General features: G+C 31.1%; 1 protein-coding gene and 1 long non-coding RNA gene across 6 annotated transcripts in view; both read right to left on the bottom strand.

Annotated features, from left to right (window-relative positions):
• The window catches only part of LOC127698932 (dynein axonemal heavy chain 3-like), a 157,242-nt gene that overhangs the window by 37,980 nt on the left and 91,303 nt on the right, over nt 1-27,959 (bottom strand). For all 4 annotated transcript variants that reach the window (XM_052202720.1, XM_052202798.1, XM_052202898.1 and 1 more), the window contains 27 exons: nt 17,984-18,222; nt 17,320-17,469; nt 16,468-16,684; nt 15,931-16,044; nt 15,217-15,366; nt 14,548-14,727; nt 13,942-14,083; nt 13,252-13,442; nt 12,826-12,921; nt 12,255-12,446; nt 11,816-11,967; nt 10,879-11,041; nt 9,993-10,175; nt 9,317-9,475; nt 8,599-8,670; nt 7,868-8,068; nt 7,124-7,279; nt 6,066-6,161; nt 5,574-5,678; nt 5,154-5,287; nt 4,369-4,540; nt 4,014-4,100; nt 3,134-3,250; nt 2,676-2,861; nt 1,732-1,869; nt 1,318-1,422; nt 520-680 (listed from right to left, as the gene is read on the bottom strand). In XM_052202720.1, coding sequence (XP_052058680.1) covers nt 520-680; nt 1,318-1,422; nt 1,732-1,869; nt 2,676-2,861; nt 3,134-3,250; nt 4,014-4,100; nt 4,369-4,540; nt 5,154-5,287; nt 5,574-5,678; nt 6,066-6,161; nt 7,124-7,279; nt 7,868-8,068; nt 8,599-8,670; nt 9,317-9,475; nt 9,993-10,175; nt 10,879-11,041; nt 11,816-11,967; nt 12,255-12,446; nt 12,826-12,921; nt 13,252-13,442; nt 13,942-14,083; nt 14,548-14,727; nt 15,217-15,366; nt 15,931-16,044; nt 16,468-16,684; nt 17,320-17,469; nt 17,984-18,222 — 4,058 coding nt within the window. The remainder of the gene's footprint in view (nt 1-519; nt 681-1,317; nt 1,423-1,731; nt 1,870-2,675; nt 2,862-3,133; nt 3,251-4,013; nt 4,101-4,368; nt 4,541-5,153; nt 5,288-5,573; nt 5,679-6,065; nt 6,162-7,123; nt 7,280-7,867; nt 8,069-8,598; nt 8,671-9,316; nt 9,476-9,992; nt 10,176-10,878; nt 11,042-11,815; nt 11,968-12,254; nt 12,447-12,825; nt 12,922-13,251; nt 13,443-13,941; nt 14,084-14,547; nt 14,728-15,216; nt 15,367-15,930; nt 16,045-16,467; nt 16,685-17,319; nt 17,470-17,983; nt 18,223-27,959) is intronic.
• Nucleotides 22,113-27,576, bottom strand: LOC127702962 (uncharacterized). Of its 2 annotated transcripts, none has more exons than XR_007982610.1 (3): nt 27,392-27,576; nt 25,315-25,505; nt 22,113-22,497 (listed from the first exon to the last, which is right to left on the bottom strand). It is a non-coding gene; the product is annotated as an uncharacterized LOC127702962 (long non-coding RNA). The 2 variants fall into 2 exon arrangements; XR_007982633.1 differs by lacking the exon at nt 27,392-27,576 and adding an exon at nt 26,981-27,331.

Below are 27,959 nucleotides of genomic sequence, written 5' to 3' on the forward strand. Positions count from 1 at the left end.
AAAGTTGACAGGGGCATATGTCAGTGAGGCAACAACCCAACAACAAAATGAACCAAATGACATCTTGATCTGTATATCTCGGAACTAATAGGTTTTACTTACAGGACTGAGAAAGTCCTAAAACTATCTTACTGTCCCAGTACAGCCTCAAAAAATGAAAACAACACTTTATAAATTTCATGCATCTTTAGTACTTTTCTGGATTTACTTTCATCAGGAACGCTCAAAGCAGAATATTTGAAAGACAAGGATGTATAACAATAAAAAATAGCCAAATCCATCTAAGGACAATTTTGCCTGAGGGAGTTAAACCTTAGTTTCTTAATAATTTTTAATTTTATAAACGAACAATTTACGAAAGGTTTGTTATAAATCATGTCAGTACCGAAGTACTGACTACTAAGCTGATGATAAAATCAAGAATTAATAGTCCACCAGCAGTGGTATGGACCCAGTACTGTAAAAAATGACGTAAACAACAGTTTATCATTGTTTTTTGTAGTCATTATTTATACTTACTCTTGTTTTTGTATTCCAATACATAACAGGAATGAAAACAGTAACTTGTCTTTCTCAAACAAGGATCGACATACATTGAGATAAATACTATAGGTAAAATGCTCATTCAGGTTGTCTATTCTTTCACTCAACTCTGATGTCTGTTTGCTGTTTAATATAGACTGAAATAAACAAAATTCCAAAATCATTTTATTTGTAATCTTAACAATAAAGAACAGTTTTACCATATACATAATGGAGTGATAACCATAGACCTTATCGCTATTTGGGAATCTGCGTCACTTGACCCGAAAATTTGTGACACTTGAACTAATGATGTCAAACAACAATCACTTTTCCTTTCTGGTGTCAGATGTTTTCTCTTGTGAGTTGTGAAGTCCGAATTTTACGGGAACCTCTGTGATGTCCAGTAACGGTGGACAATAGCGATAAGGTGTTTTTACATAGATCTAAAAATGGTAGATTTTAAAGACCTTATTACATACAGAAATTATGCTGCACACATTAACTCTTGAACATCCTTTATAGTAACTGAGCACCCCTGTCATAATTTCATTAACCCTTATTTGTTAAGCCACTTGTGTGTTCAATTATAAGTAGGGAAGAAGCCTAAAAAATATACCTATAAACTATTTTAATTCTAATATATTTAGCCCTATACAATTAATCTTTAACCTACCAAAGTTGTATTGTATATCCATCATATGGTTCAATAATGTACAAGATATAAATTTGGTTAATGTTGGATAGTTCTTGAAAGATATCCTAACCTAAAGATACCTTGAAAGACATCCTTACCTGGATATACAGATTAATAAACCATGATAGTGAATACTGATACATAGGGTCAATGTTGGCTAGGTCTTGAATCACAAAAAATAATATGCTGCCATGTTTTGCAACCTGCAAAAAGACAATAATATAAATTCAAATATTTTTGTTTATTTTTTTTCTCTGAAAAATATATTATTGGAAACAAATATTCCCTTTTTCTTGCTTCTTTACTTGCTATTAGTAAGTTCCAATGTACTTTGACCTATATGCTGTCAGTGATAATTATGAAGAGGTTTTTGGAAACCTTAGAAAAAATATTAAATACCACTACTTTTCTGGAATAAAGTCCATGCAAGATTTTTTCCACTGTAAGAAGTAATTTATCAATTTTTACAAAGGTCCAATTACCAAATGATTAACCTAATACTATTGACTTACAGGTTTATAACCATCTCTGACTTTGTCAATTTTTTCCTCGGTGACAGAGGCTACTTCCTGTTTCTCTGATATTTCTTGTGATAAGACTTTACTGGAAGACAATATCTCAATGGCACTTTCATCATCTAATATATTACCCTGAAAATACATACATAAAAATACTTAAATCTCAAAAAGGAGTTATCTGTTTACAGCATATTTCTAATTACTGAATGCAGACAAAAACCAATAATGACCACACTTTAAACTTTTTCTTCTTACTTGACCAAGTTGTTTCATTTGTTTTCAACTTTATGTGTTTTAGTTCCTCCATTCCTCAAAAAATTTGTGATGGAGAGGACTAAGAGCACTGACTATTTGATCTTACTATGATTAAAATTTAAAGGGAATTATACCCTGATTAAAAAAATCTACAACCATCCATCCAATTTAACTTGAATGGCCTTGGACCCTCCCTTTCCCTTCTTCCTATATGCTCAATTATTCCTGGAAGCAGCTATTAGGGACTGAGAAAATTCACACAACTAAATTTCAAATACAATCAGTGTTTAAAGACTGCTAGGACATGCTCATAAAGATTACTTATTATCCAAGTGCATGCTTTGGTTTTCCTGTTTGAATTGTTTTACACTAGTCATTTTGGGGCCCTTTATAGCTTGCTGTTCGGTGTGAGCCAAGGCTCTGTGTTGAAGGCCGTACTTTGACCTATAATAGTTAACATTTTATACATTGTGACTTGGATGGAGAGTTGTCTCATTGGCACTCATACCACATCTTCTTATTTATACTTGTGTTTAAGACTGTATATCAATAATTATATGTTCAATAATTTTTAAAAAGATTTACTCTCTCATGCTATGATATTAACTTCTTTCAATGCTTCACAATATAAATTGAACATTGAACTTAAAAAAAAAGAGAATAAGAATAGTATAAAATTATACCTCAGAGGATGAAAGTACTTCTAAAATTTTATCTTCAATTTCTTTGAGTTGTCTTTTATTTTTGGCACTTTCTATAATAAGTTCATTTTTCTTTTCTTCTAAGTCTGGTTTTTCTTTAGCAGCCACAATTCCTAATAGCTGATCTTCTAATCCTAACAGTGTTATCATGAAGTTGATTAATGTAACCTGTAAAATAGTAAAAATTTCACATATTTCCTAAATGAAATAACTGTTATACTGTTTACTCACAATCCTAGATGAAAGATGTTTTGTACTTATTTTTAAGATTCTCATTTCAAAACATCAGTAAAATTTCACCATTTCAAAATGGTGACCAATTATCATAAACAATAGGAAAACCTATAAAATGAAAGTGTTCTAATAGAGTTGCTTTAGCAAACCTTTATGTATACAGCTGTGAGAAGTTATAAAAAGTGCTACTACTGTTAATGTCCTACCTTGACTGAAACCTCTGGAAGATAATGTGGATTCCGTAACCTAGTTGTTATATAGAATTTAAAGTCTTTGCTGTATTCTATGATATTATCTCCAACTCTGATATAATCCATGTTATTCTGAAATGAATAAATTCTTGTATAAGAATCATAAAACCAGACTTTTGGGACAATGTCTGTACAGTGTATTGTCTATTTTTCTCTTCAAATGTTTTATTGTATAAACAGTTTGAGCATATTTCTTTATGCTTTTTATTGTATAAACAGGTTGAGCCTATTTCTTTATGCTTATTATTGTATAAACAGGTTGAGCATATTTCTTTATGCTTATTATTGTATAAACAGGTTGAGCATATTTCTTTATGCTTATTATTTTATAAACAGGTTGAGCATACTTCTCTATGCTTATTATTGTATAAACAGGTTGAGCATATTTCTTTATGCTTTTTATTGTATAAACAGGTTGAGCATGTTTCTTCATGCTTTTTATTGTATAAACAGGTTGAGCGTATTTCTTTGTGCTTATTATTGTCATAAAAGCATAACATAGCTTGTGACAAACATTTTAATTCATCTTGAAAAATAAAAAAACCATAAAAATGTTAGATATTTGTAAAAATTATGGAATGAAGATAATTTTCATGTTATGATAAAATATATAACCATTTCTTCATAAAAACTGAAAAATTTAATACAATTCATGCCAAATAAAATATTTGTTTCAAAAAGTTATTCAAGAGGAATGCGTTTCTAGATTTTTTATCATAAATTCAATTTCAATAACTGCATACACTCACATCAAAGACAAAATTGTCAAGAATATATCACTGCCTTAATAGCAGCATAGAAATCCAATAGTAAGATTAAATCAATGACTGTATACCTGTTTAAATGTTTGCTTTAATAAGACAGGATCCAGTATAGGATCTAATTCTTCTCCAACATTCTCCAATAGACAGGGGTTTCCAAACTGTAATAGTCAATAACAACATTAAGACATACAAATAGTTGCAAAACAGAAATGAGAATAAGTTGTCGTCATAGAACTAAATGTAGTATTTTCAATTTTACTGAATTCAGTTTTCCACATAATTAAGAAAAACATTTGGTTGTATCTGTTGGGTGCTATCTTTTTTATATTCATTATTTTAAGGTCCATTCTTTAGATTAACCTTCAGGTGTAGCATATTATCTGTTTTTTTGGCTATTTTCATTTCATACACCTATATATAATTTACCTGTACACAATTTTCTAATTGTCTGCTGTAGTTAGGATCTGACAATTTGATAACTTCTAATTTATTCAATTTCTCCATGTTTTTAATCCATTTATTGGCTTGGCCTTGTGGATCAATCATAAGAGGCCATCTGTTGGCATTCATTACTACCAGGGCATTCTCCAAAGAGTAACTAAAATGATTCAATAACTAATTATATTGTGTTCTGAAAACTAAGAAATAATTCTTTCATGTCTTGCAAATTCAATTTTGATATCAAGCACATATAACCTATGTTTTGTGGGAATTAGAACAGATATTTGTTTACAAGGTGAAATAAGATATTAATATTAGAACTACCAATAAAAGCCAGCATTTTTTTCTCATCTGTTACTTCTATCCAATGATTTGAAGAAGTCTTTTTTAAAAAGAGTTTTTAGACAAGTTATAAAATATTAAGAAGGTTTTAAAAAATTGAAAGAGGATTTGCTCTGTGTTGATCTTATACATACTTACCTATTGGAGCTTTATCAATCGTTTAGTCTAGTGTTGACAGGGATTTTAATTATAATAGTATGCTGATAGAAGTGTTCAAATTTAGTGAAGATAGGTTAATTCAACATGTTCCTATGTGTCTGTCATAACAAAACAACATGACAATCCCCTACGCTAAAATTCTTACATCACAAAAGCACTATTAAAACAGTGTAATAGTGGCTGTAATAAACGTTCAAGTTTCACAAAATCAAGGGTCAAATGTCAAAGACAGCCGCATAAAGCATTAGGTCTATATATGATGTACTTACTTGTCCACTGGCAGCCCAGCAATCTGCCAATCTCTGATTTTGACAGGGTTACCTAGATTAGCCTGCAGGGAGAAGTTTTCAGATACTGGAATGTTTCTCTCTTTACACATTCTATACCATTCTTTTAGACATTCCTATAAAATAAACAGTAAGTCAATATAAACAAACATACATAAGATCCCAGATGAAAAACTTGCAATCCTTGTCAAATTAGATGAGAGTCGAACACACCTCACCACGAACTCACTGTACATGAAATACTTTGACCACTTCATCACCAGGGCCCCTCAAGAAGATATGAACAATCTCTGTTATTCAAAGGAGACAAAGGATACATGTTAATGCAACAGCAAATATTTCTTTAAATCTGGCTTTAAAATTACTATCTATTATCAGATAACAGCTGGATATATTACATACTTGTCTATAGTCTAAGATGAAGGGACCTAGGTAAGCTACAATACTGGCTGACAATAACACATCTCCTACAATGTTGTCATAGGTCTCTGTTAAATCTTCTACATTCTGTAAAATAAATATGAAAAAAAGATTTAGAGAAAAATACTTTATCAATACAACATTACATCAATTCATGTACATGCTATTATTAAAATAGTCAGTTGGCAAGATATATGGACTTTTCTTTACCATATCAATAGCAATTGCTTACATATTAAAAAACATATAAAATTCATTATGAAAATTAGAATAAGAATTTTAGAAAACCAAATGCAATGAAACTCTGTTCCCAATGTTAAAAACAACCCAAATAACTTTTTTAAAAAATATTACCGGTAATATATGTGTCCATGCCTAGCACTATGACATGTCCATGTACTGTAAACAGTCAAAACCAGAATTTGGCATATTCAAGAATACACATAAGGACTTTAATTAATACAGAAACTCTACCTTTGTCCATCTTTCCTTCTCACCACCAAGTCCACTTATTAATTTTTCTGCTCTGTCTATTTTGACTTTTGTCAGTTCAATATTGGCTTCTAGGTTCTGGAAATAAAAATTTATTTTTATACACATGAAGAAATTTGCATGAAATCAAGTCTATTACAGTTAAAGGGTTTAAACTTCCACCTGCAGCAATCTAGATGAATGACAATTCTTATTCAGGTGTTAAATGGAAATAATAATGTAACCCTTAAACAATTTCCTTATATATTTGATGTTTTGGTTAGTTTCAAAACAGTTCATGCTGTGGTCTCTTTTCTTGTACGATACTGCTGATTTCAAAGATTTCAAGATTTTTTTAGAATTTGTTTTCTTTATAAGGATGTGTCATTTATAGAGAATATTATATAACTTTTCAATATCACATCCCTATCAACCCAAGACATCAATATAATTCCAAGAGCTCTGCTCGAGGGATAATATTTGTTGAGGGTTGATACGGTGTGTGATATTGAAAAAGCCATATCATATACACTTTATTATATACTCGAAGTAGATGTTTTTAGAAGTGACATGATGTAATATAGACTAGGGGTTTGATAAAACCTTTCCAACCGTGACTGATATCAAAGACGTGACGTCATATAGAATAGGGGTGTGATAAAGGCTTTGTAACCGTGACTGATATCGATATCATCACGGATGGCTGATACAGCACGATTGCCATTGATCGTATTACACATACAATTTACATGTATTTACTACTAAGTATATAATAAATACTAATATCAAATCTTTAATAGATTCATCCAAAATAACTGCAACAATATTATTGTGGTGACACAAAATGAAAATAATAATCATGCATCTCACTAAACATCCATTTAACTATCTACTGAATTATTTGCTAAAAATCATCAAGCAACTCTCCGGGATAAAATATAGCAATACAGAGCTCACTGGTTTATCACAAGAGTTTTGCTGCTTTCTGCACATCTACCACAAATCATCTTATTGAAGATATGAACACATGTTGAATATAAAAATTTTGAACATTTTATTACCTCTTTTTCATTTTGATTACTGGCCAGATTGTCTTCTAATTCATTGAGTTCATCAGTAACAGCCTTTAGTTCTGCTCTTTTCTCCTCTAGTTTTGCCATCTGTGTTGCTAATACTGCTTCAGCCGATTCTAAACTTCTCTTTTTAGGGGCAACAACCTGATCAAGTAAAAACTTAGAATTAAACTGAATCCTCCCCGCCAATAAATTTTTTACTAACTTTTATACAAAACGATTTATCTTGTTAATGAAAAATGAAAATCAGACCAAACAACATTCAAACTAAAATATTTCAACCTGATTTGAATAAGATTTCTTTTTGGTCACATAATCTTAGGAAATGACAAGGGACAAAGACGAAGAAAACATGTATGTGTAGCTTTAAAATAAGGCTTAGTCAGTTGTTGGTGTGGTCTGTTGAACTGCCTCATATTTTTGGTAATTCCTGTTAACCTTTTTTTGTGTTATTTTTTTTTTAACTAGTATATTATTGTATAAAACATCATATAGCACCATTATCTGTACAGTATACTTTCGTATAAAACATCTGAATATTCATTACATTAATCATTAGCACAAACATTAAAAATCCCATAATCCTTATCATTCTAATGTCACTTTGACCAGTACATCTATACCAATATTAGTTATTAGTCATACAGTAGACAGCTTTAATCATTTGAAATTATCAGGAGATAATACTTCTTCCAGTTTATATTATTCTTCTGTTACATTGTAATGACTAACCTTTATAACTTTATCATATTTTTCCATTGCTTTAACCCATTTACACAGACCCTCACAAGCAGAGGATACATTTTTGATGATTTGTGGGTCAAAATCTGGGTTGTTGATATAGCTGTCCCTTATTTTCTTGATCACTGGTGGTGGAATATCATCTTTGTCATAGTCTTTTAATGAATCAAGGAACTTCAAATCTCCCAGCATCTAGAAAAAAAGTAAGAATGTATTTATGCTTCTGTTGCATACTTTCAAACTAAAGAAATGTTTGTATTTGTGACCGTTAAATTATTTGGTCAGGAATATGACAGTTGTTTTTTATTCGTCCCTTCATATAGTCTAATGTTTGATTTTGTCACGTTTTATGGACTTCCCCCTTTCTGAATTTAAATAGGAGTTTGGTATTTTTGTTAATTACTTTTTGGGGAGTAAATGTCCTTGAGATCATCTACAGCAATGGGCAGTAACTGTTCTATAATTTTCTTTTTGTTTAGAAATTTTCTAATGTTTAGAAATAAGCTCACTCATAAAACTCTATTGAAGGATATTTTCCCAATTCTAAAATTTTAATACATGTTTCTTTGTTATGCTTTGAAAAAGACAAAATATGTACTAATAGATTGCTGATAACCTATCTAGCAAACTACATGTAATACTGAAAATTTTCCATGATCTTTGTACATATATCCTCAATGGAATATTTCAACTAAAAGGATGTCACGAAGAGGAAACCTTACCCTTTTTGCAGCAGGCCAATAATTTTCTACTGCTTTCCCACTTCCATCAACTTTTTTCTCTGGCTTTATTTGCTAAAAGAAAAGGAGTTTTTATAATTAATTGTGAAGAGGATACACAAAATGTATTTTTTTTTTAATAAAAGAGATAATATTCTTTCTTGACAGCAGGCAATAAATGCAAAAATATCTAAAGATCATTTTTAAAAAAAATAGAAAAAAAGAAAAGTACAATAGACCATGCTTCTATAACAAATATACTTTTAGAAAGACACTTACCACCCTCTCCCATAAGATGCAATACAATTTTCAAATTTCCTATATATTCAATACATTGCATTTGACTGTTTTGCTGCATTTACAAACATTTGAATAAATATATGTAAATCTTTACCATTCACGTAGAAGAAATTGTGTTTTAAAGCTAATATCAATATCACAATTTTACTACTAGGTCAAGGTATAAACTTTGTGTAAGTTGGCAGATAATTTTTTAGCAACTGTTCCATATTACCTTTGTAAATTCAGAAATTATTGTGATGTTTTTCTGGTGATCGTTTTTATTATTGCAAAAAAATTGCAACAGGATTGGTTTCGTTTGCAGTATTTGAATGAGGCATTTACTGAAATAGCAATAATTAATCTCACATTTTTTTCAATTGTTCAACATCGCCATAATAAGTGCATGCAATAATTATGAATTTACAGTATCAGTTCTCACCTTCATAATACAAATGGATTCCATGACCAGTCTAACACCCAGAGGAGGATTCGTAAAGTTTTTCACAATTGTAATGTCATTCTGTTTCAGTGTATCCAAGGCATTTACAGCAGCATTCAGTAAAGGCATGGCTATGTTCAATTGTTCTTCACACTCATCCTGGAAAGAAAAAAAATCATTGATTGATAAATTGTGTTAAATGCCTCTTTCAACACATTTGGCTTCATCATTAATGCCAACTTTTGTTGGTGGAGGAAGCTGGAGTACTCAGAGAAAACCAACATATACGACAGGAAAGCTGGAAAACCTTGTCAATTAAGATTGGAGTCTAACACACCTTGGGAGGAGCCGGTTCTAACTCACAACCTCAAGGTTAGCAGACAAGTGAACAATGTGGGTGAACTTTTTAAATCACTCAGCTATAGGAAAGTAATAAAATAAAACACTTTCTCCTAATGATTAAGCATTTCTGACTAACATTATTTTCTTACAATTGTTTTGAAGTCATTTTACCTTTGGTAATATAAAGCACCATTACTTTTTTCAAGCCAACTAGTAGGTGTGTGTAAGATACATTACATAACATCTTTGTATTTGCCTTCGTCATTAATAATACTTTAAAAAGCACCACAGGTCATTTAATATTTTAGTCACTGAAGATCCCAAAACTGTTTACCTTTATAGCTTTAGCTTCCATTGCTGCTTGGTTAGCCACTTTTTCGTCCTCTTCAACATTAATTTTTACAGCTTCAACTCTTTCCCTTTCCTTTCCAATGACTATTAGCAACTCAGCAACTTGTTTTCCTTTTTCTATCAACTCTGGTTTTAACTTGATCAACATCTCTTGCAAACTATTCACCTATAAGAATAAGAAATACTAATTAAAAAAGAACTCTAGTTGTAAGCATTTTAAAAGTTACCAGTCACCAAAGCAAAACTGATCAATAAATTTATAAAAAGTACTGTAAATTCAGAAATTATTGCGTGCATTTATTATTGCGATTTTTGAAGAATGGACAAAAATGCGAGATTAATTATTGCGATTTCAAGAAAATTATTATTCGCAATAATAAAAACCTCGCAATAATTTCTGAATTTACAGTAATATAGTTCAGTATTGAAGATTTAACCTGACAGGTCTTTGATAGTTTCTGATTAATTTATGCACAATTCTTAGATTCTTGATGATTCAGAGCATGACATATTGTACAAACACTTGTCTTTTTTTAAAGACAGTATATTGCCATTTAGTTATAACATTGGGTTGCTGTCTCACTGATATATGCACAATATCTCCTTTTATTCATAAACATCAGCATTTTTGTATGCATATATAATGCAGAATTACCCAAACTTATTGATGCTTTAAACACATCAGTTTTGTAATGACTGTACCAACCCAAGAAGTATATCAAAGAATTTAACCTACTGCTTACCATTTTTAGCATGTACTACCAACAACTATATATTAAGACAGTTATGAATGATAAATATGACAAAGAGACAAAAATTCTCATGAATGAAAAAAAACCCATAGTTTTTATATCAACTGTGTGTTTTACCTGTTGTTCAGAGTAGTCAAGCTTTTGGAGACCAACTATGTATCTCTCTTTCAGAGTAAGGATTTCCATTCTCTTTTGATCAAGTAATCTTTTAAATGTCTTAATCAACTCAAGGTAAGATGTTGGAGTCACATAGTTCCTCCTCCTCAGTGTGTCATAATACCTTCAAAGTAAAAACAGTCAGATTATATGTGAAATTTAACTTGTCTACACTGGACTCTTATAACAGGTTATTCAATTCGAGTGTTAGTATTGTAGACTCATATTTGTTGGAGAAAATAAATGGAGAATGTGTCTATGGGCCACAGATGCCACGGCTTGTTAATATTTATGAGTCAACTTCCACATACAGATGGAAGATTCACGTTGCTAAGACCGTTTTGTGATTATAAGCATTGTGTATAAGTTTCATAACATTTGGTTGAGGCAAACTAAAGTTAGAGAAAGGAAACGACAGATTAAGCAATGTTTCCATTTATAAAGGAGCATAACTCATGAACGGTAAAAGTGACGCCACCCAATTTCAAACTTGATCTGTGTTTTGTGGTAATAAACCATGTGTATACATTTCATAACATTTGGTTGAGGCAAACTAAAGTTAGAGAACAGAAACGAAAAATTCAGCAATTTTTATGTTTATGAAGGGGCATAACTCATGAACAGTAAAAGTGACGCCACCAAATTTCGAACTTGATCTGTGTTTTGTGGTAATAAGCATTGTGTATAAGTTTTATAATATTTGGTTGAGGCAGAGAATATAACCTACCTGTCAGACAGGGCTCTAACACTCTGATGAAAGTATTGACACATCTCTATTACCTACCTGTCAGACAGGGCTCTAACACTCTGATGAAAGTATTGACACATCTCTATAACCTACCTGTCAGACATGGCTCTAACACTCTGATGAAAGTGTTGACACATCTCTATAACTTACCTGTCAGACATGGCTCTAACACTCTGATGAAAGTGTTGACACATCTCTATTGTTTGATCCCGTACTTCTGTGTCTCTGACCTTATCTTGAGACATCTCTACATACTCCAGAAATTTGTTGGCTACCAATTCTAATGCATCTTGAGGCCATGCCTAATGTAATAAAACTCAATTATTTTATTTATTCTAAAAAAAGTGCATCAAAATGGAAAAAAAATAAGTTAGTACAAAGGTTATTATAATAAGCCTTTTTTTTTTTTTTTTTTTTTTTAAAAGTCACAATCTCGATATATTTTTCATGAAATATTTCTATAATCCATAAAATGAATATGTGTAAATGTAAAAAATAAAATTCTTGCACCGATCATAAAAACATTGAAATACTCTAATGCAAGCAAATTTAATGTGCCCAAAGATTGATACAAAATGCTAATACTTACCATAAACCAATCTATGGTACAACAGTTAATGAGTGAAGGAAACATCCTAATCCTAGCCCTGAAGGCATCTCCTATAGGACTGAAGGCAAGAACAACATGAAGATTTCTTCTTACTCTCTCTATAAACATGTTATACATGTTTAATGGTGTCATCTCCATCTGTAGATTTAACTGTTGGGCTTTTAATTGCATCTAAAATAATAAATTGCAATAAATAAAAGCATTGCTAAAAAGAAATTATTTTTAGATAATTAGCCTAATATATTTCAAAAGAATTTTTCTTAAAGCTAGTTCCTCTGTTCTGTTTTATTCATACAACTTTTTCTTTCATTCATAAAACTTGTTCCTATAAACTCATCATAGATACCAGGATTAGAATAGTGTATGCCAGACACCTGTTTCATCTACAATAAACAAATCGGTGAAAAGTTGAAGATCATTGAGGACCCAAAATTCCATAAGGTTTTGCCAAATACCTTTTTGATACCAACTCTGAAGTAAAGTTTCAATAAAATGTAATTTACAAAGTCAATATGCTAAACATGCAATAATAGATGCATTTTCATCATACCTTTTCAATAATTTCTAATCTTTCTTCATTTTCATACAGGTTAGGAATATCTCCTGTGTTTAATAACATGTTGACGTCTTCTAAAAATGATTCATCCTGTAAAAAAAGACATTTAAATTATAATGCAAGAAAATGAAGTTTTAATACTGATAAACTCACAACTTTTTATGATAAAGTTCATAACCATACTTCTATCTCAGTTCCTGCTGAACTTTTTTTTATTTCCACTAGGTTAATTACACAACAGCGATGCAGTTTGTTATGGTATATATATTTTTATATCTTGAAAAATGATTTAAAAAAAATATGTTCCTCTAATTCAAACATTAAGATAATGTAGCTTAGTAAATTGTAAAAATGCTTTTTGGAATCATACAAAAAAATCATTAGATTAAAGTTAAAAATAGACTCAAATGAAAAAATGACCTTTATCTGGTGATCTCCAAACAGGAATACAGTAGAAACTCCATCATCCCCTGCCTTCCTTATCATTCTTCTCAAGTCATCTCGCCATTCAGCAGCCATGTAATTTTTAGTGATCTCTATTTGAAAAAGTTCAAAATCAGACATAAAGGCAGCAAGCCTTGCAGCACTCTGTCTTCCACTGCCACCAATACCTGGTTGTAAAAGTATATATGTAAAAGGTGTACATGTGGTGAGATTCTTTCTCATAATATCATGTCATTCCTTTTAAAAATTAAAGCTTCACCATTTTCCCTCAAAAGAGTGAATGTAGCTATATCTATTTCATCATTTTAAATTTGGTACTTCTCCTTACCGAGAGTCACTTTTTTGGCTATCAATAATAAAAATATTAATTATATTGCCGTTTATTCACTGATTTTTTTTTCGCCTTTCCTCAGTGAAAAACTAAAATTTCAATATGATGTTACACATTAGGATGCTGCAATTTTTTCCATCAAATCCAGTAAATGAATGGTGGTATTTACATAACTATAAGCATCAGGTTTTCAATTAGATAATAAAGTTTTCCAGTACTATTTAATCCATTCAAAATTTATCCCAAATCAATAATAAAACATCATAATTATTGTAATGACCCTTATAAACTGAAAAAAATTGTATTGGCCTACAAGTAGATGACAAAAAACCTACCAACTAATAAACAGTGACCATTTGGTTGTTTGAGAACTCTGCTGATCCTTGATATATGTTCAATAGCAAATCTAAACATAACTAAGTCCATTGGAGCTTTGCTCATCTCATAATTATAGTCCTCTAAAGACCTTTCTATTGTCTGAAATAAAAAGTCATGATTTAATTTAATACAAAAATGCACCTTACTTCCTTTACAACAGGAATGATTTTTTTTACTCAATTATCCCTTTTAAAGTTGTCACATCTTTTAAATGCAACTAATATTTTTAAATTCATTCATAAAAGAATGATTAAATTGTCTGTAGTCATATAAATATAAAACAAATGACTTGCTGTTCACTTACAATATTTTAGCACTGCGATCTGTACATATTTGTCATTAATAGTATTAGGCAAAATGTTAATACAATTTTGACAGAATTTTTTTTCATCACACTAACAATTTTACCTCATCCTCATAATTAAAATACAGTTTCTTGGAATAGAATTTACTTCATTTACCTTGTTTTTCAAGAAATTGGAAAATCAGATGAACTTTCATGGTGGTAAACTGGTTCAGTCAATGAATCAGATTAATTTAATGGGGTCAATTTATGAATTTACCTCAGTTAATTCCTTTAAGTCCAAAATTTCATCATATAATTTCTCGTCCTTTGTTTTAGACAGATAATCCCCAAATATCAGACTTCTTAAATCATCATCTGTAACCTGGTCTCCTTTCTCTTTCACAAGGTGGCTAAATAAGTTGGAATATTTTTCCTTACAGTTAGTTTCAACACAGGACTGAAATGAGAAAATGTTTAAGTGCCAAAATTTATGTGAATAGCATTATTCCTAAAATACATCATTTTGGCTATAGAAAATGCATTTTCGTTTAAAAAAAAATAAATTCAAAATGTAAAGCATCGTGTGTTATCTTGTCAGATTATAAAAGATTGAAGCCGAGTTCTGTTTCTATTCACTTAGTCAATGCAATATATATATAGAAAGCTAAATATTAACAAGTTAAGTGTGGACTTAGATAGGCCACTCATACAAGTAAAGTCTGCGAATTACTATGTCTTTATCATAGATTAGAATTCCCTTTAAAGGAGTTTAGTTTCTGGTATTTATGACAAAGAGCTTTCTGTTATATTTGCAATAAAAAAGTTACCCCTTTGAAGTATCAACTACTTTACGATACTGATAAAACCAAATATTCTTTTTTGCAATGGAATTAAATCTGCAATCATGTACAATAGAATATTGTTTATTCCTATATTTTAAACTGACCTTGACCATCTGGAAGAACAGCTCTCTGTCACTTTCATTAATAAGTCTGTCATAGAAGACTCTGTAGACCTCATGTACCCACAGTCTTATGATCTTGTGTCCTCCTTCATTTCCCTCTGGGACAACCTCAGGTTTTAACAGTAATACACCCTACAGTAAAAATATTCAAAATATTAAAATATGATTATTGGTAGACTATATGACATGAAAAGAACATTCAAATTATGCTAATCATGCAATTATTTTTTTACTGTATTTCAAATAATTCAAGGAAATTCATTATAAGAATTCAATGAGGAAAAATGTGAGATTACAACTATATAAAAAAAATGTTCTGGACTCAAATATCATAAATTTGTCACACTATTTATTTCAATATTGTTAATCTATATGTTACATGCTATGTTTGTTGTTTGCTATATTCATCTATACAACTCAAGTAAAATCTAAAAAGTTGAAAACATTCTATAATCACCAACTCTTTTCACATAAAATCTTTCATAAATTAGAAATGTTCATAATTTACAAGTATAATTTTACCCGTAAGATTTAATTGCTGTGAAAAATGCCAATTGATGGTATTGTTCAGGGTTACTTGAATTAATTCCATCAGTTTCACAAGTTGTGATTTGGAAGATATTAGCCTGCACAAATCTTCCTTAGTCTAGTTAAATGAAGGCAAAATGTGATCTGAACAAATTTGTCAGGACTTACCTGTACAACTCTGGCAAAGTCCCTCAAGTTAAAGACATAATGTGATCTTGATGGTGTCGGCAGGAATTTGGATATGGCACTGTTGTAGATCTCCATTGTATTGGTTATGATTATCTATAAGTAAAAATAATAATGTTTATTTAAATGTCAAGAATCATATGAGCTTTTGACATCACTTTTTGTCTCCTTTTTCCATAATTAACACAATTTATTTCATTCAATGAATAGATTTACACCAAACTTTAAATAAATGATATTTTTTAAAAGTTTTTTACTCTTCAATAAGTTAGATAGTTTTATGCAAATTGAGCATTAAACAGAATGTCAGAATTGAACTTTTATTCCACCAGAAATTGCAATCTTTGTTTTTCAGGTAAAAGAAATCCATTCAATACCCAAGTCTCACAACACACATAAAGTCATATTACCATTTAAATGAAAAACCAGCACGGTTTTGTTTCCTCTCACACAAATTTCTAACTGAAAGTATTCAGCACATCTAAACTGTCAAAAGCAATTAAAGCAAAAATATCTTACTCTTGAGAATCTCCTGAGACTTGTCTCAAATGACTTAAAATGCCATTCTATGATAGGATTGAATATACTCTTCATGGTATCTTCATCAAAAGATTCAATGGCAATCACATTAAAATGTCTGATAAATCTAGGTGTGACATCATTCCTGCCCCCTCCTGGTGGCCCCATGGCAGATAATATGTTAATGTCTACCAGTTCTAGGATACTAGTGTCCTTTCTGTAACAAAGACATAACATGATTACAGGAAAGTAATATTTTCCAATTCAAATTCATAGAGTAAAATTGTGAAAGAAGATTGATTTGAGAAAGAATATATCCTATGGAATACACAAGAAATAACCATATATCAAAATACTGCATACTTTTTCATCAGAAGTTGATAAATAAATTTAGGTCTAATTTTGAAACGTTTATAGTGATAATGATAAATATAGATCCTACCACTGCACCGAGTGTGATATATTTCTCAACTCAAGACAATTATAGTTTCAAATTTAAAATGCTAGGCCTTGCCAGCACTTTTCTATGTGATGTCATCAGACATGGTCACCTTTTTTAGTGACGTCACAATTGGAAATTCAGAGGAAAGCAAGAAAATTTTAAGTCATAATTGAATTTTGACCAATGAAAAACTAAGACCAAATGAACCACTTGTTGATTAAAAGATAATAATCAAAAGGCCAGGGAATGTCTAAATAGGCTATGAATTAGAGAAAGAAAGATCTCCAATAGAACAGTAATAATTAAAACAATCAGTCGCCCATTCCCAGAGTGAGTCGGAGACTCATGCTTTAACTGAGATGGTTGGAAAAGTTAAATTCCTATGTAGTAGTATTTTCAATAAATGTTACCTGTCAAACCAATATCCATGATCAATCCACTGTCGTAATATCTCTATGGGTGGTTGTGCACCATATTTCTCTTTGGCTGGCATGTTTAAGTCATCCACAAATACCATTAACTTTTTACCAGGAGCTGGACCATGTACACCCTTCTTTCTCCTGACAATGAATTTCAATTTCCAAATTTATTTCATAATTTTTATTTGTAGGCAAAGATTTATCAGAAAAAGAATTGCAACTAAGGAAGGTCAGTTGGTGAAACTTTGTTCAAATAATTCTTTTATGCAAGGGATTAATCTTTCGTGAGCAAGCCCACATACACAAAGCTCCCACACTTTCCAATACAAGGGGAACCACTGTCATAGTTTTTTCTGTTTACTGTTAGACATGATTCTTTTCTGTTATAATTTCAGAGAGTAACATTGTCTAGATTGGTGAATGTATATCTTGTTGTTGTTTGGCTGGCCTCTGAGCTGACTGTTTTGATTCCTTCAAACTTATTTTTCATGTCAAGTTTGGAAAAAAGATATTTTGCATATGATTGGCTGAAATGAAAGCTAAAAAGCTGATACAAAAATTGTAATTACTTGTCAAGTTTGGAGAATATAATATTTTGCATATGATTGGCTGAGATGACGAGCTAAGTTAAGAAGCTCCAAAAAATTATAATTACCTGTCAAGTTTGGAGAATATGATATCTTGTGTTTGATTGGCTGATGTTTGAGCTGAGAAGTTGACATTGGTGATAATGAACTTTTCTTTGGGTAGCTGTATCAGGTAGTTATTACTGATGGCAGACTTTCCTGTTCCTGTAGGTCCAACAAACAACAATGGCTTTTCCTGCATAATTAGTTTCTCCAGGAAGTACTTTTGTCGCTCTGTCTCCACCGTGTTTATAATTAGCTCATTTATCTGGTAATATTGAAAATGGCAAACATTTACCAAACATATTTTAATTTTCTTAATTTCTGCACACTTTTTAATTAGAAAACTACAACATGTGTGATAAAACTAATACATTTGATTAGTAGCAGGAACAACAATGAATATGTGATGCTGGCCTTTACAATTAATGTGTGTAAAATGAACAATAAAAACTTTTTTTTTTTAAATGTCCTTGACACTTTTCCCCTAATAGATCCCCTATTCTGTCTTTCAGGGATAGTGAGAAAACAGAAAGTCTTTAAATCCTCTCAATGTTTACCTGCTGTGTTTTGCAAAGCAATATGGCTTTGTTCTTCATGGCAGTAATTTTTCAATTAGAAAAAACTTAGTACTTATTTTATTATTGTTCATTGTATAGTTACATAAACTGCATAAAAATTAACATAAATGAATCTGCACGCAATAAAAGAATCCTTATTTGAACTGATGTTTTTTACATGTTGTTCCTATCCATTTAAAGATAATCATTAATAATGAACAAAATATTTCATTTATAAAACAGGTTCTAAATAGACAAAATTATGAATGAACTCATGATGAACTTTCGTTCCATAATGAGTCTGACAAATCACAATCATGCTAGAAGCATTACACAAATAATCTTCTCTATCAAACAGACATTTATTCAGGGAAGTAATTTGCCATCTCAGCATACCGTTCTATGTATATTATGCATGCTTTGTAGTGGCATGGTGGCAATTGTGTCCAAGTAAAAATTATATTCAGCTATATTTTGAAAGGGAATTTAAAGAACATATTTGCAGATTTTTTACATACAGTATTTGGTGAGCTTTCTTGTGCAGAGCATTATGCTTATAAATAAATGCTTACTTTGATTTTTGATAAACAGTTTATCATTTTAGGCATTTTCAATAAATGAAAGAGATGCTTCAATACCTCAAGTTCAAAGATAGTAAGTTTCTAGTAAGGTTGGATTGCAATTTACCATCATCCTGTCACATGGTTATCTTAGACTTGTCGTCTGCATGAATTTTCAGCTTAGGGGTAATGTCACATGACTATCAGTAGGACAACCGGATGTGCCTTTTTGGCCAAAATGTGATTCGGCGGCGCTCAGTAGTCCTACGCCGAAAATTGGACTATTTTGCGTCGGCCGACGTCAACTGAAAAATGGCGCGCTTTTGTATTTTTTTTTCGTTCGTTTGCGGCAAAGTACCGACTATAAATACTGTTGATTGTAAGCAAATCTATATGAGAAAAATATATGAATTTACATATTATTTTCATTTTTGAACATTAAAATAAAAGGAAATCTCATTTTTTTATATCTGAACATAGAATTTCGGATATTGATTTTCTGCACTGTAGGATAAAATGCCTACATTAAAAATGGGAACAAAAAAATACCTATCCTTCGATTTAAAAAAAAATTCTACATCATATTCTCGCTAGTTTTTGGCATCGAAATTCGTAAAGAACGTGAGTGTTCAAGCCAGGGCAAAAATTTGTTCCCATTTTAATGTAGGAGTCGCAATTTTTTATAGGTTTTTCCTTGCATGGTCGGTAGATTTAGAAATAGGAAGAGTTTCTGTTTTTAAAGTAAATATTCATTAAATTCTCATGGAAAAGTAATACATAGATATTAAACCCCATTAAAAAATAACAATATGTGTCAATAAATTGTAAAATAATGGATTTTTTTCGAATTTGAAGAAGGCGCCCTTTTCGTCTTTTTATCTATTACGTCAATTGGTCTGCTATAATTATTAACTGTTTCTAAAAAATCTCCGCCTCGATTTTTTTTATACTTTCATATAATTATCTTTGATACATAATGTATATGTTATGAAAAAATTAGGCACTTCTATCGAGTAGAAATGGAGAACGGTCATTTTTATCTTGTATGTTCCCACCATGGGGGCGTGGTCCTCCCTAAATCTTGTTTCTGAAGTACACGATAGCTATTCTTCTCTCAAAAATAATTATCCACTAAAATTTAATGAAACATAACAAATATATTTTAAGACATCAATAAATTCTAACTGCAAGAGATTTTAAGAAGCAGAATTGCCGGAATCTACCTCAACCGATGTTGTGTCAGTATATATATATAGACCAACGTTGTCAATTTCCGGCGCCGAAAATGTCAACGTAAATGTCATTAAAAGTTGGATTCTTTACTTCTTTGTAGCAATTTTGTTTATCTGAATGCCAAGGAAGTCATGCGATATGTTGAATTCATATCAACGTTATACCAAAACAGGCCGAGCTTGGTAAATTAACAGTTTTAGGCCTACATCATCATGGGATTGATTTGTTGATATCGTACTTCGTTGATCAATCCATATTTATTTCGTGAATATTGTTAGTATGTTATCGGCCGGTGAGTTTTTAATGACCATCTAATCTGAATAGGCCATAGAAAAGCTATCGGTTTTTTCATAAGTTTCCTTTCGTTAATACAGTTATCGTTATGTGTTTTATTTTGTTTCTTTTTTAAAAAAAAGGGGGGGGGGGGGGTAATTTTGTCAAAGGCATGTGTCATTTTATTGATTCTTAATTTCTGGTTTGCAGTGTTGGTTTAAACTCTTCATGACTTTACTTTTTAAAAATTCAATGTGCAGTTTCTTAGGGCATTGGTATAACATGTACATGTATAATGACTATTAGACTAGTATTAATATATCTATGCATATGGGGAGGACCATTTGCTATGCCTATTCTAGGTAGGTGGTGGGAAGGGAATCCTGGTCTGTTCGCACTAATACTTGTTCGCTCTGGGTCCTTTCACCCTGTTCTTTTCTTTTATTTTGTCTTGTTTAATCACAAACATATATGGACAGATATACAGTACTGTTCCCAGGTTTAATGTAAATTAGTTGAATGAAGTATGTAAAAGTTTGTTGACAAAATAGTGAATAAACTGCATAAGCCATAATGTGTGAGGTAGTAGGATTTTTTTCTAGATTGACTTTTTATTTGCAGCCATTGGTACACATGCTTTTCTTTCTAAATATATTTTCACTTTTGCATACTCACTGATGCAGAATATTTATTTTCAGCCTCTATTGTGTCATGTTATTTAGGGACCTTTTATACATGTAGCTTACTATGCGTTATTGGTTCTGCTCATTGATGAAGGCTGTCAGAGACCTATACATATATTTATTAACCTTTTCGTCATAAGGTATCTGGTGGAGAGTTGTCTCATTGGCAATCATACCCCAACTTCTTATTTTTATATTGGAACTGTAATCAAGTCTTAAGCAGGCAAACTGAAAGGGAACTGTAGTACCTTTAATAAATAACTACTGACAAAAAATCAATGAAATATTCAAAGGATACAATGAAGCTAGCCATATGAAATATTTTTTTGTATGTTGTGCACCTCTTTTGTCCTTTCAGTGGCAGGGGCTATGTTATATGGTTGGCTGTATCATAACTTGTAATAGGATATAGTTATGCAGTGTTAAATGCCCGTCCCAATGGGACACAGATCCCCAGGCAACCCCAAATTGATAGGGATAAAATAATTAAATTATTTCACTCCAATCTCAACAACAGGGCAAAAGTGAAGGAAATTAATCTAAGCATACTAGATTATTTAAGTATGTGATATGTGATAAATATTCAAAAGTGAGATTATTTGATCAAATCTAGCCTTGTGATACAATTTCTTGAAAAAGTATTAAAGCAAAATTGAGTTCTTCTACAACATATGGGCAAATGTCTAATTTTCCATGAATAAAGTCCAATAATTCTGGAAAGGCAAAACTTGAATTCGCCAAAAGCAAAGTGAGCTTTCTGTAAATTACACTCATACAAAATAAAAGGGAAACACTTGAGGCCAGAGCTGAGGGAAGATATATTTGGTTGTCAAAAGTATACCAGTAAAATAAAACATATGGAATCTTATTAATTATATAACAGTGATATTGCTTTGATTAAAAATTTCATGAAAACAACTTGAGTCAATAATCTGAATGTTTTACTAAATATTGTAACATTTCACTTATGCACATTTTAATGTTTATGAGTCTGTCATATTTAAAAATCCTCTTTTTACTACACTTTGGAGCCCATAGTCTGCTAAAGCTTCATTTGTTTAATCCTGCATTAGTTAAACAAAAATGTCTGCTAATAATCACTTGAACCACCTGAGTTATTTGGTGGGGTTACCATTCTGTACATGAATATATCTCTCTTAATAAATTTCATATACATTTTGTAAATTGCTGATTCCAGGTATTAAATTTTTTATCCTCCAGTAAAATTATTCTTCTGAAAAAAGAAAATATTTTGTTATTAAATTAAGTTTGTTAATTCAATCAAAACGTAATGAAGAATGATAATTATAATATATTGTATTTCATTGTTAAGGCCATCTATGACCCCAATACAGTCTGCTTAAGTCATTCTCTTATCTGAAAATAAAATGCTCCGCTGGGCGCAGCTTGATACAATTGCAGAGGTCGAACCCTGAACAGTTGGGGCAAGTATGGACACAACATTCAAGCTTGATACAGCTCTGAATTTGGATTGTGATTAAATATTTGACACAGCATAGGTTTCTGACACAGAATGAATGTGGTCTATGAACTTAAATTTTTTTAATTTACCTATTATGGTCTGATATCCAAAATCTAAATACATGGTTAGATTCAGCATATCAAAGAATCCAAAGAATTCAATTTTTGATGAAATCAAACAAAGTTTAATTTTGGACCCTTTTGACCTCAATGAGGACCAATTTGATAACGGGGCCCAAAAATCAAAATACATGGTTAGATTCAGCATATCAAAGAACCCCATATATTCAATTTTTGTTGAAATCAAACAAAGTTTAATTTCGACCCCAACTTGGACCAACTTGAAAACTGGGCCCATAATCAAAAATCTAAACAAATGTTTAGATTCAGCATATCAAAGAACCCCAAGAATTCAATTTTTGTTAAAATCAAACTAAGTTTAATTTTGGACCCTTTGGACCTTAATGTAGTCCAATTCAAAAAACGGGACCCAAAATTAAAAATCTAAATACACGGTTAGATTTGGCATATCAAAGAACCCCAATAATTCAATTTTTGATGAAATCAAACAAAGTTTAATTTTGGACCCTTTTGACCTCAATATGAACCAATTTGATAGCGGGGCCCACAAATAAAATATCTAAATACATGGTAAGATTCAGCATATCAAATAACCCCATATATTCAATTTTTGTTGAAATCAAAGAAAGTTTAATTTTGGACCCCAATTTGGACCAACTTGAAAACTGGGCCCAAAATCAAAAATCTAAATACATGTTTAGATTCAGCATATCAAAGAACCCCATATATTCAATTTTTGTTGAAATCAAACAAAGTTTAATTTTGGACCCCAACTTGGACCAACTTGAAAACTGGGCCCATAATCAAAAATCTAAACAAATGTTTAGATTCAGCATATCAAAGAACCCCATATATTCAATTTTTGTTAAAATCAAACTAAGTTTAATTTTGGACCCTTTGGACCTTAATGTAGACCAATTTGAAAACTGGACCCAAAATTAAAAATCTAAATACACGGTCAGATTCGGCATAACAAATAATTTAATGTGGTCAAAGATTTTACAAATCTAATGGGCCATACTGTGCAATTAAAGATTACTTCTTGAAATTTTTCAATATTTGAAATTTGAAAAAAAAAATAATATTTGAAGAATAATTCTCTTTAATTTCTGAAATCTGAAATGAGAAAAAAATTGATCCCCCACAATTTCTTTTTACCCCCCCCCCCCCCTTTTTCCCCCAAAAAATTCTTTCCCTCACAAGATATGGTCATAATCTCAATTCAAATTTCCAATGGAATTTGCAACCATAATTACCCATTTAAATTTACCATAGTGCTAACTTAATCTATTTTATAATAGAATTTAAAATATGGTGTCAAATCTTTCATATGGATTTTTTTGTAAAAAAAAAAGATGCAACTTTGCAGATATTTTTACTGGTCTTCCTTTATAAATATGCATTTCTTTAAACATAATTTAAAAGCAGTGTAAGGGAAGTAATCAAAACGTTGTATTTGGATTACCTCCCTTACACTGTTTTAAATTTTCTTAATTGTTCATTAACCATTACTTAATACATAATTTAAAAGCAGTATAAGGGAGGTAATTCAAATGCTGTATTTGATTTATCTCCCTTACACTGCTTTAAATTATGTTTTGTACTAAAGTATTTGTCCATTAACCAGGACAACCTTGGTTTTCCCCCTTTTTTGCCCCTAATTCCTAAATGATTTGAGCCATAACCCCCCAAAGCAAATCCTAACCATCCCTTTGTGGTATGGAAACTTGTGGTATAATTTCAGAGAGATCCATAAACTGTTCCACAAGTTATTGTCTAGAAACTAGAAAATGCTTATTTTTGGCCCCTTTTTGGCCCCTTATTCCTTAACTATTGGTACCATAACCCCCAAAATCAATCCCAACCTTCCTTTTGTGGTATTTAACCTTATGGTAAAATTTCATAGAGATCCATCCTCTTAAACTAAAGTTATAGTGCGAAAACCAATGTGTCTTCGGACAACACCGGACGACAACGCCAACGTCATACCAATATACGACCGCAAAATTTTTTGCGGTCGTAAAAAAATGGACTAATTCATTACAAACACTTCATTAGGATATAATGCACATCTTGTAAGATTACTTCCCTTGTATTGTTTTAAATCATTTAAATTAATTTTAAATTACTGTACCCTTCATTCTTGAAAATAGGTTTTAAATCCAAATGAAACAATATTGACATTTATACAGCATAGATAATAGAATAAAATCTTTAAACTATTAAAAGTATACCATTTGGCCTTAAAGTCTGAATGATTCCTTGGCCTATATCCTATAAATTTTAAGTTCCAGGCCCAATTTATTACATTGGCAACGTTCATGTCTGACTGTTAAATGCAGAATATTTTTCAGTCTGTTTCCTTATGAAAACAGTTTAAATACCATGTATAATTTATTATGTTTTTGTTTCATATTTGGGGATTGAAATCATAGCACATTGTCAATTTTTGTAACCCTATTAAAACAGACAATTTTGGATTACTTACCCTTAATATATTGTAGTCCTATTGTTTTCTGTTAACAAAAATAATTTTGCTTTCAACATCACTGGACATTCCATTTGATTACTGTTTTCTTATTGTATGTACAGAATATCATAAATGTACAAGTATTTTTGTTTGAATAAAAAGATCCCCTGTTTTGAATTTTTGATCCAGAGTGAACATCTTTCTCCATCCTGTAAATATAAAGCAAATATACATACAATTACTATTAATGTTTATTTACTAAATTATTCAAAGCAAAATTAAACTTTGCATTGTTATTATCAACACATGAATACAAATTTGCCAAATAAATTACCAAGAAAATATATGTACATGTATTTATTAAGTATTATAGATAATTATGCCCCCAGCATTTTTGCTCAATACATGTACATAAAAGTTTCAGACAAAGAAAACATTTCAAAAGTCTTGAAAAATAATTTTTAGGTTTAACAAGGAGCAAATTTATGTTATACCAAACCTTTTGATAACATTTTTGTATTTAATAGTTTGCATAAACATCATAAGATCATAACATGTCTATTATACAATGCAAGCTGAAATTTTATACATTTTGGGGGCACTCACAACCCAGTTTTATTTTAATTTAAATCCTGGAACCACCACTGTCATGACTGTATTGTCACTAAATTGACACCTTGAACTTGACAATATAAATGAAGTTTGAGAAAGTAGTATTGTTAACGGATTATCATTTCTAATTAGATATATATAATCATTGGAAGAATATAACATGTCAGATATAACATGTATTAAGAAATTGTAAATTAATTAGTTTCTGGGGATTCATGTAATGCAAAGCAGCATGTGTACAAGCTTTTCAAATGGGTGGGTGATTGGTTAATTTCAATGTGTAAATTTCTTTTATAATTTCAGAGTTATGATTTAGAGGATGGCTATCTTAATTAATTTTTTTATGCGAAAGATCTGGTACATGTACATGTCCATGTAATCATGGTAATAACCGAACATAAAATAAACATTGCTCTGACAAGAGTGCTGACACAGGATGAACATGAATATTCTGTCCAATAAAAAGGAAAGAACAATTGTGTACAGATTGAAAAAAAATTAATAAGCCATAATAGTAAAATAAGAAGATGAATATAATTCCTCCTACCAACCCACCCACATAAAAATAAAAATTTTCGTATGAGTATGGATAGTGAACCCCCCATTGACAGAAACAAGTGCTTGTGATTGATTTCCCTTTGTATTATATGTTAATATAATAATGAAAGTTTTTTTAAATATTAAATTTTGGTGTATATGAAATGGGACGAATCTATTAATAATAGACCAGCTATAAAATAGCTAACAGTAGAAGTGAATATGTCTTACATTCTAATGATTTGCAGTGGCGGATCCAGAAATTTTAATAAGAGGGGGCCTATAGTCCAAATAATTATGACGTCTTGCAAGACGTCATAATTGTTTGGACTAGAGGGGGCCCGCTCCAGTCATGCATCAGTGATTCCCTATACAATCAACCAAATTTTTCCCACAAAAGGGGGGGGGGGGTGGTCCACCTGCCCCCCTAAATCCGCCTCTGATTTGATAATGGACTTTTGAGTTGAATTTAAGACGGTCCGCAAAATTCATGTGTATTTGGGGGAGAAATTACCCCCCTTTTTAGAGAACTTACAGTCGGCATTACACGTGATCAATCGTGCTTTCAAATTTGATTAATTTTGGTCCGTATTTGCTGTTAGAGGTTTACAACGTTCTATTATCTGAACACGAAATGATAGCGTGAATATTTTCCAGGGAGATTGTGAAGAACACTTTGAACAGTTTGAAAACGGATGTTGACAACTTGTGTGGGTATAATATTCCCGGAGACAAGGACGGATACCTAAGACCGAAATCCGAATATAATTCACCAGTGGTTGGTGTAAATAGTGTATTCAATATATGAAAAGGAAATGGTGAAAAATGGGATTTCATTTTCATGTTTCATATAATTTTACACTTTATTTTTGCCGTTTAAATCATTTTTTTGGGATCCCACTTATTTGAAAATAATTAACTCGGTATATCTGAAATTATCCTTTACCTTTTATGTTGTGTGGCATTAAGTTTTAGCATCCAAGAATGTCATAAATGCATCTTTACTGCGTGGAATGCCAAATCCAACGTCAAACAATGGCCGCCATTACGTGTTGACAACGTCGTCTAGTGAACCGTATCACTGAGCACCGAAATCAATACTCAGGCGCTTCCGGTTGTCCTACTGTATAGATTTGTAGCAGGGTTAGAGGTCCAAACAGAAAGGTGATTGATTAGTCTAAGTGGAAATCTGTTAAAATAATCCCTTATGATTTTATGTTGACTTTGAGGTAGATGCCTTGAAAAATGTCAAATTTGATCAACCTTCATAATGAAATGGCTTATATCTTGGTATTCCTCTACTGTTAAAGCAGACATAAAACTTAAGAAATCTTAACATAATCATAACATATTTCTTAACATATTTTGCACATGAAACAAAGATTCAGTAGAATTTCCAAAACGTATTAGAATATTCTTTTTAAAAAAAAACAATAATGAATTGATCAGTTGAAATCTTGATGCATGATAATTCCCTCATTTGATTCCCTGGGATCAGAAAGTTCAGTAGAAGT

Source organism: Mytilus californianus, unplaced genomic scaffold (genome assembly GCF_021869535.1).
Source record: "Mytilus californianus isolate M0D057914Y unplaced genomic scaffold, xbMytCali1.0.p SCAF_1, whole genome shotgun sequence".
NCBI lineage: Eukaryota > Metazoa > Mollusca > Bivalvia > Mytilida > Mytilidae > Mytilus > Mytilus californianus.